This window comes from Salarias fasciatus, chromosome 6, assembly GCF_902148845.1.
Source record: "Salarias fasciatus chromosome 6, fSalaFa1.1, whole genome shotgun sequence".
Lineage (NCBI taxonomy): Eukaryota > Metazoa > Chordata > Actinopteri > Blenniiformes > Blenniidae > Salarias > Salarias fasciatus.
The window spans coordinates 32,017,706-32,027,996 of NC_043750.1; the positions used below are offsets into that span (position 1 = coordinate 32,017,706).

The window sequence follows — 10,291 nt, forward strand, 5'->3', positions numbered from 1 at the left end:
CCATATGCAACAAGAATGAATGAATGAATGAATGAATGGAAAGAGGAATAGGTTAAAGCCTGGGCTTTTTTTATCCATTAAATACCTGGGTGGTATATTTAAATTGCAATTTATTATTACTATTATTATTATTATTATCATTATTTTAAAGGTTTATTTTGGTCGTCCTCTAATGATGACGTGCGACTCAAAGTTTAAGTCGGTTGCGTCATCACGTCGCGCCGCTCAGAGCATGAAGCAGATGAAAACAACAACAGCAACAATCGTATCACCATCAACATTTGGCGTCGTTTCCGCCCGGCGGACCGGACCGTAAACGGAGCGATGACCAGCGGCGGCCGCTGAGAGCAGCTCCACCTCGTTCCCGACAGAAGCGAGCGGACCACTGGACGAGAACAGGTGAGAAGCTAGTTAGCATTTAGCACGCATTTTAAACCAGCTGACAGATGATGTCGATCAGTTTAACCCGCAGGGAGAGGCTCCCTCTGAGATAAACGTTCAGAGGAACGCCCGTGGACGCGAATATGCTCAGTTTGCTGTCATGTCGGATCAGCTGTTTGCCGTCACAAGGCTGAATCACTTCCGTGGAAAACACGTGCATGTGTGTGCAGTACGGATCGATGGGGGTAGCCCCTCATCTCTCTGATAGAAGAATCCTCCATGGATACGATAACTAGTCCCATAAACCCGCTACAAACTGGTTCAGAACTAACGACTAAATATATCGAGGACCAGCTATGTACTGGCCCAATATCAGCTACTTACTAACTAGTCCATAAACCAGCGACTGGCTGGTCTAAAAACAGGAAGTCCTCCCTAAACAGCTATTATTGAAAAATAAAAGTATCTGATGTCTTTTCTCCTCTTCTGGCTCTATTTGAGTGTAAGACTTATTCTGTCGGTTCAATGTGTGATTTTCACTGGTTCAGCCTGGTGATGTGGTTTTGCCAGTTCCACCCTGTCCTGCTAGAGAGTCCAGTTCTACCAGCCTGTGTCCTATCTGAGTTCATTCTTTGGATTAAAACAAAGAACGTGGCAAACCCATGGTTTTTGTTTTCCTGTTGTACATAGCTGGAGTTTTTATTCCTATGTTTTCATCAAACGTTCTATATTTATATAATGATTCTTCTTTTTATTTACACATCTTATATTTCTTTGTGATAAATGAAATATTTAATATAGTAATACAATGTAATTTCATTGAAAAACAATGAGTTGTTTGTTCCATTCTAAACTCCAAAAATAATTATTTAAAAAATTAACAACAAACAAGTGCAAAAATGAATCATCTGAAAATTAAAAAAAACTTGGAGATCTATTTGTGAAATGCTCAATACAAAATACATTGTTTTTTCCACATTACTTTTCATTCTCCATTTTTTGTTGTTGTCTGTTTTTAGTAAATATTCTAATTTTCATTTACAATTAATATTTTATAATAATAAATATATATTAGTAATGATGTTTCAATATTTATCAATATTAAAATATTTATTAATATTTTAACAATATATTTTTTTAAATTTAACTTAAAACGTTATTAGAGTAATTTCTTAATTTGACATTTTTTAAATTCAATTTCTTTTAAATCAGGTACTTGATTACTTTCAGTGAAGTAAAATTTTTATGCTAAGCATCCTAATTTTCTTGTGTTTGTTTCATCTTTGTTCAAAGCATATTTTAGATGCACATAATTTCATTAGTGATATCATTCATTTTAATGTTTCAAATTAAAACATTTGAACAGTAATTGAACTCCATTCTGCATTGTATTAAAAAAGAAGGAAACTGCCCTAAAAAATAATTTATTCTTTCTTTGCACTACATATTTACAAACTTGATTTCATGTGTTGCACTTTGTTTTTTCTTTTTCATTTTTGTTCGACACTGATTGGATCAGTGGTGTGAAGATAAGTTTTTCTCAGAGTTTAAAGGTTTTTTAGGGTCCAAAGGTAATTTACTGCCTTGAGGAGAAGATCCAATGATAAAACTTTCAGATTCTCTTTAATATTTTCACACATTCACAGATCAGCACTGATTTAAAACGTTTGTGTATATGGGTGTTTATAGATGATGGTCGTGTGGCCTGTTCACTGTTTTAACATTCAGGTTTTTAGTTGTTGTGTGAAGAGCTTCTGGGTCTCGTCCGCACAATCCTCCTACATTCCTGGGTGGGGTGAAACTGTCAGGGGGCGGAGGGGGAGGGCGGCTCTGCTGAAGTGAAACAACACACCGACTGCTGGCTGTGTTTCAGGATGGCCGGAGTGTTCGACATCGACTTGGAGACCGAGGACGTCAGCGACACAGAGGTGTGTGTCTCAGTCGCTGATAAAACACCAGCTGGTCACTTTAGAGACAAAAATCAATGAGGTTTATTTTCAAGGTTTCCACATGACTTCACCATCACTGATCAGTTAAAAGTTTGTTCTGTGATTCGACCGCTTGTATCCTCCCCAGAGGTTTTTCCTCCTGAATTTGTGCTGGTTAAAAAAAACCAGAAAGTGATCCGTGTGCAAGTGGGACAGTTTGAGTGGGAATCATCTGAAAATCAGAAACCCAACCAGGATGGAATGAAAGCAGTCCAATAAACTGTTACAATCTAGTCCAAAAAAACATGTGCAGTCTAGACCAAAAACTAGCTACTAACTAGTCCACAAACTCGCTACAAATTAGTCCGAAAACTAGTTAGTAAGCAGTTGAAAAACTACCATCTACCTCTTTCCAAATGTAGCAAGAAACTAATCCAAAAGTGACTCAAATGTAGTCCATAACAGAAGATATATGTGGTTTTTGATAAATGGAAAAATGCCGTGAAGCTGATCTGTTTCTGTTCCCTCAGGATGACGACTGTGACTTCACTGTGACCGAGCCCGAGACGTAAGTTTACTTTATACATGAAACATGAGGGTACTAACTACCTTTACTTCCTGGTTAATGGTGTAGGAAATGTAAAGAGGCGGTGACGTTCCACTGACCTGATTTTTATTGTAATTTACTGTCAGAAGTGCAGAGATTGAAGTGTTCAGAGCTCTTCAAGAGATATGTGGAGGAGAATGAACTGTGGCCTAATTTAGTTTACGTAAGTTTGATTACAAGTGCATCTGAAGAATTGATGAAGATGTGTCTGTGTAGCTTATCAAAGTGTGTTTCTATTAAACGGGGTGGAAACGCTGAACACATGGCGACTCACGCCGTCTTCGCCTGTGTGTGTCGGCAGCGTTCAGACGGAGGAGGTGGAGTTAACCAGCGAGAGCGTGAACAGAGACAGCGAGCGGGTCGGACCGGACTGCTTCGAACTGCTCACCGTGCTGGGAAAAGGAGCATATGGAAAGGTGTGTGTGTGAATTTGTTGTCTTTTCTTCCCCTCAGTCCGGTGAATAATTTTCACACAGAAACAGTTTAGTTGAACCCCCCTCCATCTTAATCCGCTCCATATCTGCTGATTTTCCCAGGTGTTCCAGGTGAGGAAGGTTCAAGGCGCTCAGGTCGGGAAAATCTTTGCCATGAAGGTCCTTAAAAAGGTAACTTGACTCATCTTTTCTTTACACTGCTTCCTGTCTGGGCCTCACGCTGACTCTGTCACCTCTCTGCGGCCTACAGGCGAAAATCGTGTGCAACGCTAAAGACACGGCTCACACCCGGGCGGAGCGGGAGATCCTGGAGACGGTGAGGCACCCGTTCATCGTGGACCTGCTCTACGCCTTCCAGACCGGAGGGAAGCTCTACCTCATCCTGGAGTGTCTGAGCGGTGAGAAGAGCAACTGATCGGAGGAACTCCTCCTGTGGAGACAGCTTTATTTCTACTGATTGGTCCAAAAACAACCAAGACAGTTTAAAGGAGCTTCAGTCTCTGCAGCAGCCGTGATCAATCCTTTTGGAAATTCAATATAAACTCATCAAAATAAATCAGTAATTTTGAAGGAAACGGAGTTTTGTGACCAGTGTTGTTCTGTTGTTCTCCACCAGGGGGAGAACTGTTCATGCAGCTGGAGAAAGAAGGAATCTTCATGGAGGACACTGCATGGTGACGTTTCCCTCCTCCTCCTCCTCGCTGGTTTGTTCGACTCCTCCTGCAGCTCAGGTGGAAACCTTTCCCCATGTTGTGTCTGCAGCTTCTACCTGGGAGAGATCACTCTGGCCCTCGGCCACCTCCACTCCAACGGGATCATTTACCGAGACCTGAAGCCGGAAAATATCATGCTCAGTCACCACGGTAACCACACTCGCATATCTAAAGCAGTGAAAACAGCTTTAGCTGTTAAAATAGATCAATTAAAATAAAGAATTCCAAATGACCTCTTAATTTAGAAGTGAAAAGAAGCAAACAAGCAGAAGCTAAAACACTTCAGTTAAATAAAAAGACTGAATCCAATAAAAACAGCTTGAAAATGCAAAGACAAGCTAAAAACCTTTAGAAATCTGATTGACTGTGTCATTTAAATTATAGAAATAAAACTTACTGATTGAATTATTTTTACTATATACAGTTAAACTACATAAAAACCTTCATGACTGAAGAAATGAAGCCAGTTGATTAAAGTTAAGTGAAACTACAAAATATAAAAGAAAAAAAAAAATCGAGTTTCAGAAATGAAGTCATGCTTACTGTTCAGCAGTTGTGTAAGTTTTGTCGGGCGATTTATCAGTTTTTAACAGTTTAACTAGAAAAAGTTCATGATTTTAAAATCTGATTAGGTTTGTTTGTTAATTACCTTATTTAATGGAATAATACAAAAGATGCTCTGTCAATCAGTTATGTGTTTCATATTTGAGCTAACATTAGTAGGAATCTTTTCCGCGTTGCACAAAGTTAAAATATGGTTGTGACATCACTTCCTGTGACATCACTTCCTGTGGTCATGTGATTTTTTTTTTTTTTTTCCTTCTTTCAGGACACATCAAACTGACTGACTTCGGCCTCTGTAAGGAGTCCATTCATGATGGGACTGTCACACACACCTTCTGTGGCACCATCGAGTATATGTGTGTAACACACACACACACACACACACACACCGCCCATCATACAGTCTTATATCACATCCAACTGAACATATGTGTTGTGTTGTGTTGTCTTGTCTTGTCTTGTCTTGTGTGTGTAGGGCTCCAGAGATTCTGACCCGGTCGGGCCACAACAGAGCGGTGGACTGGTGGAGCCTCGGCGCCCTGATGTACGACATGATGACTGGATCGGTGAGACGGACTCAGTCATTTCAATAACAAGTTTTTTTGTTGTTTTTATTGTTTGTTTTTGGTCATTTTTATGATTAATCTCCCCAAACATTTGTCATTTTCGTCGATCATCATAACATATTTTCAGATGTTCTCTTGTTTTCTTATATGTGATGTATTAAAAGATGTTCCATTTCACAAATGCACAAAGGTTTATCGACTGGTGTTCCCTGAACGCCTCTCTCACAGACACTTCCAGAATGTTCCACTTTTTCTTCCCGATCTTTCTGAACACCTTTCTTTGCTTCTTTCAAGCAATTTTCTTACATCTGTGGATATTCAGACGGCTCAGAATTAGAGGATTTTCCACGCAGCGGGGCAGTTTACAGCCGGGTTGTTTCATTAAGGCACAAAAGACCGAGGCTAAGAGAGCTTTAATAATGTCCCTGAAGGCAGCGGCTTTATTCATGCCTGCAATATTACAGCAAACTGCCTCCAGCAGCGCGACATGTTGCACAGTCTGTGATCCATTCTAATATTATTATAACACAGCGAATGATGTATCAAAGCCCCACGCTGCTTTGGACTGATGCTGTGTACAGATTAGAAGCAGCCACTTTAATCTCTGTAAACCTCCGTGTGTTTGAGCTTTGTTGTGTTCTCTCCTCCGCCAGCCTCCGTTCACAGCTGAAAACAGAAAGAAGACCATCGATAAAATCCTGAAGTGTAAACTTAATCTACCCCCGTATCTGACAATCGACGCCAGGGACCTCGTCAAGAAGGTGCGTAACGCACAACAAATGTGGTCGAGGGAGTTAAACTGCACTCCTGCATCCTCTGCTCTGAGCCACTTCATGTTTTTCTTGTTATTTCTTTTTTTTGTTTCCAGCTGCTGAAGAAAAATCCAGCTCAAAGACTTGGCTCCAGTAAAGCAGACAGTGCTGATATCCAGGTTAATAACTTCATGCTCCTGAACGCCTCATACACATGCAACTGGGAGAGTCAGAACGTTCACGTGACGCTTTCCCTCTCCTCAGAAACATCCGTTCTTCAGACACATCAACTGGGACGACCTGCTGAACAGGAGGGTGGAGCCTCCGTACAAACCCCAGCTGGTGGGTCCGGCCTCCGTCGCCCTGGTCTCGCCGCGTCTCGCCGCACCTCACCTGCCTTTGCCTCTCGCCCCGCAGCACTCGGACGAGGACGTGAGTCAGTTCGACACCAGGTTCACCCGCCAGACGCCGGTGGACAGTCCCGACGACACCCGGCTGAGCCACAGCGCCGAGCTGGCCTTCGCCGTGAGGACACACACGTCGCATTTTCACAAGAACGAGTTTAACGGAGTTTCATATCCAGACGGTGTCGTTGGTGCATTCTAAAGTGTTTGTTCCTCATGTGACTCTGTGTGAGCAGGGCTTCACCTACGTGGCTCCGTCAGTCCTGGAGAGTCTGAAGGAGGGCTTCTCCTTCGAGCCGCGGAGCCGACCCGTACGCAGACACAACAGCAGCCCGCGCACGCCCATCAGGTAGCACACACACACACACACACTCACACACGGTCATGTTAAATACCTTTAAACCATTTGCTGTAAATTTCTGTTTACTGTGCCAAATACACTAGTTTGAATTGTGTCCATATATTTTACACCCTGACTTGTTTTGTAAATACTTTGTTCTAAATAAAGATTTGATTTAAAAAAAAAAAAAAAATACCTTTAAACCAACCAGAACTCCCTCCCGCCTTAATCTAACCTAACATCTGTCTTTCAGCCATGATTTAGCCTGATATCTTCTATAAAATCATGTGAAATGAGTTGAATGGTGTGTTTAGGAAACGATGTCTGTTTCCCCGGAAACAGCAGAAACATGAAAACAATGTGAGCTTTCATGTTGGGCCACTTGTGGCGTTCTTTACAACAGATCACCTTCATCAACAATCATGCTGTGATTAATAAACAGAACAACTGTTTACGAGGCTAAACTGTAGCGGATCATTTGGTACCAGAAGGCAAAGAGAGAGCAAAAAGTTTTATTTTGAAAGTGTTTGAATTTCCATTAGTCTGCACTGGGTTTCACTTTGAAAAATGCTTCAGTTTTCAAAAAGTGGCATTTTCAGTGCTTCCGAGTGGCGATATGCCGTGTAAACAGGACCTTCTCCTGGTTTAGTAGACAATTACCTACTATTGTTTGGACGAGTCTTCTCAACGTGTCCCATAACCCCTCTTTTGAATCTGCGTTCAGCTCATCATCACCGTCACTGCGACGGGTCGGACAGCCGACGTGTGATTGGCTGATCAGATGTAAACAGGAAAGTGATCAGGTGTCAATAACCTGTGGTTTTAGTGGTTTTCGTTGTTTCCGTTCCTTTCAGCCCTCTGAAGTTTTCCCCCGCCGGACCCTTCAAGTCCAGCCTGGACGGAGAGTCGGACCTGTTCTCGCCCACCTCCCCCCCGCCGGCCGCCCCGGCCAAGCCTCCCACCGCGCCGGACAACGGAGCCGCCAGCCAGCCAATCAAAACCCCCTCCAGGAACAAGAAGAAGGGTCACCGCAGGTGAAGAGTGGGGCGGCCGGGTGGTGCACGGACACAGGGGGGGCGAGGGGGTATTTACTGAAGTGGTTCAACTTCCCCTGACACCATCAAACCATCAGTGGAAAGCTGATCTTTCTCTCTTATCTTCCATCTCCTGGTAGAACATAAAGAGTTCATCTCACTGTGGCTTCACCTCATCTTCCATTTACTGCCGGAGTCAGTCTGACACTGGTGGAAACTCTCAGCTGTGTACAGAGAAAACTAACTAACCCTGAAGAAACTGTAGTTTCTCTCCTCCAAAGTGGTGGAAAAGATGGTTCTGAGTCAAAGGAAAGCTTCTTTATCCTGAGATTAATCAGCTTTTAATGAGGCGAGGAACAAGAAGTGGTTCTTTTTGGGGAAATCTGCCAAATGAATGAATGAATGTTCACACACACTGTGATGGACCAATCACACACTGGATTTATCAAACACAGGTTCACTGATGATTTCTCCTCAGGTCAAGCTGAGTGCCAATGAGCTGCAGTGAAGAACAGAAATGATTCTGGCGCAAATAGAAAACTGTCTGCTTCATTCACATTTACTCACATTTAATAGTTTTTGCCCTTAGTTTGCTTTTTCTTTTTTTATCCTATGTTTCGGTAATATTTTTATCAAAGAAAATAGACAAGAAGATGATTTACAGAGTGTAGAACAGACCTGAGCAGCTGCCAGAGTTTCCATTTTGAAGGTCTCTGCTGCCACGACTTCAGGAAAACACTCAGATCGGCTTCTTTTCCTCTGCTACTTTAAACGACTCAATGCACCACCATGTGGTGAAAACTGGCACTGCAGGTTTAAATGGACTGATGTTTTTGGTTTTGTTGAAATGTCGAGAACACCTTGAATTTCTTGTTTTCAGCATATTTGTTTTATCTTTAGTTCTCCATTTGAGACTTTTCCTCCGTGTTTACTGCAAAAAACACGTTTGATGTCCTTCACTGCAGCTCATCAGGTTCAAAAACACACACACACACACACACACACACACACACACACACACGTACACCCAGTACAGGCCATTTCAAAGTGGTGCTCTCACACAGAAAACCTGTATAGAAGCTATTTTATATAAACAGAACCTATTTTTACATGTGAAACCTCAAAGAAATAGTGTTAATTTAAAAGAAAATTAAGCTTTTGCTTGTTATTTGGCATCTGGGTCAATCATGTCTCACTGTTAATGTTCATTTGATGCTGATGACTTCAGCTGTTATATATGCAACAACAGTCATATGGACATTAAATCAAGAGGTGTCTAAAACAGTAAAATAAAGAATAAATATGGGAATATTTTCATTTTTTCTCTCTAAATTTAAATATAGTGTTTATTTAATTTGATTTAAAGTGAATATTGCGCTGGTGAAAGATGCCAAACGTGTTCAGGAACTAAAATCTCATCAACGACCCACAAGACGGTCTTGAAGCATGAGTTTTCTATATTAATCCAGGATAAAGTATAAGAAGAGGAACATTGATACATCATGTTGACATAATTGTCTGTTAGCTTTAGCGCTTTAGCATGTTTGTTGCTGCTCGTGGTTCACCTGAAAATGAATGTATTTTATCCGCTGCATTGTATTAATTACTGACGACTCAGAGGAAAAAGGAAATGTGAATAAATGACAGTCCAAACAACAGGTTGAGCCGCGAGATATTGAAATCGCAACGCAATCATGGGAAAAACGAGGGTTTATTCCTCCGTCCGGCTGCACCGTTCCACTCAAAATGTAATCATTTCTTCTTCTGTACTCAATCAGTCGACCTACCAACAGAAGGGAAAATTACAGGACCCGGAGGACTTTGTTGAAGCTATACATTTTATTGATAGAACAAAAACAGTGTTAGAAAGCGAGATATGTGGGAGAAAAAAAACACAACTGCAGTGGGGGAGTATGAGCCTGCCAGTCCGTATCAGGGGCAAAGTAAACCCATTATTTCACAGCATGATGTGGAACTAGACATTTATAGGTACTGAAACACATACATAGAAACACACTCGCACACACACACATTCATCAGAAACGAGGTTCACCTGGCTTTATTTTTATTTATTTCGATGATAAATTAAAGAGTGCTTCATCTATAGTAAATCTAGTTTGTGTTGCTGTGATGATAATAAAGATATTTTACAGATGTATATTCTGAAGACAGAAAGGGTTGAAGCTCTTTTTTTGTTTGTTTGCTTGTTTTTCTCTTTTCTGTGTTGTTTTTCTTCTTAACTGATGAATGTGCTGGGAATAAAAAGGAACTAATTACCAACTTGTTGTGGTGAGTACTTATTTTGTGACCTCTGTTTCCACATGTTGAGTAAATCTATCTTAGAAGTGGTTAGATGCAAGATGAGTGTTTTTTAAGAAAAATAATTTCTCAAGAAATAAACAGTTCAATTGCAGTGGTATGTGTATTGAACTTAGAAAGTATAAAAACAGAGATTTAAGTTCACAAAAATTAGTAAAGTAATACATTTCTATTATGAATAAACTCTGAAATCCAAGCTTTCCTCGTTTTTCAGCTTTCAAACGTGCGGAAAAATTTGAATTTGTTTCC

The 10,291-nt window shown here is 41.1% G+C and overlaps 1 protein-coding gene across 1 annotated transcript; it reads left to right on the top strand.

Annotated features, from left to right (window-relative positions):
- Positions 1 to 212: 212 nt before the first annotated feature.
- LOC115390651 (ribosomal protein S6 kinase beta-2-like) lies at positions 213 to 9,744 on the top strand. Its single transcript, XM_030094582.1, has 16 exons — positions 213 to 399; positions 2,255 to 2,309; positions 2,840 to 2,877; positions 3,218 to 3,332; positions 3,453 to 3,521; positions 3,601 to 3,748; positions 3,967 to 4,024; positions 4,113 to 4,213; positions 4,893 to 4,983; positions 5,103 to 5,193; positions 5,847 to 5,954; positions 6,062 to 6,124; positions 6,210 to 6,287; positions 6,363 to 6,470; positions 6,586 to 6,698; positions 7,544 to 9,744. The coding sequence occupies exons 2-16, from the start codon at positions 2,256 to 2,258 to the stop codon at positions 7,725 to 7,727; spliced, it is 1,419 nt and encodes a 472-aa protein (XP_029950442.1). The 5' UTR covers positions 213 to 399; position 2,255; the 3' UTR covers positions 7,728 to 9,744.
- The last annotated feature ends 547 nt before the right edge of the window (positions 9,745 to 10,291 follow it).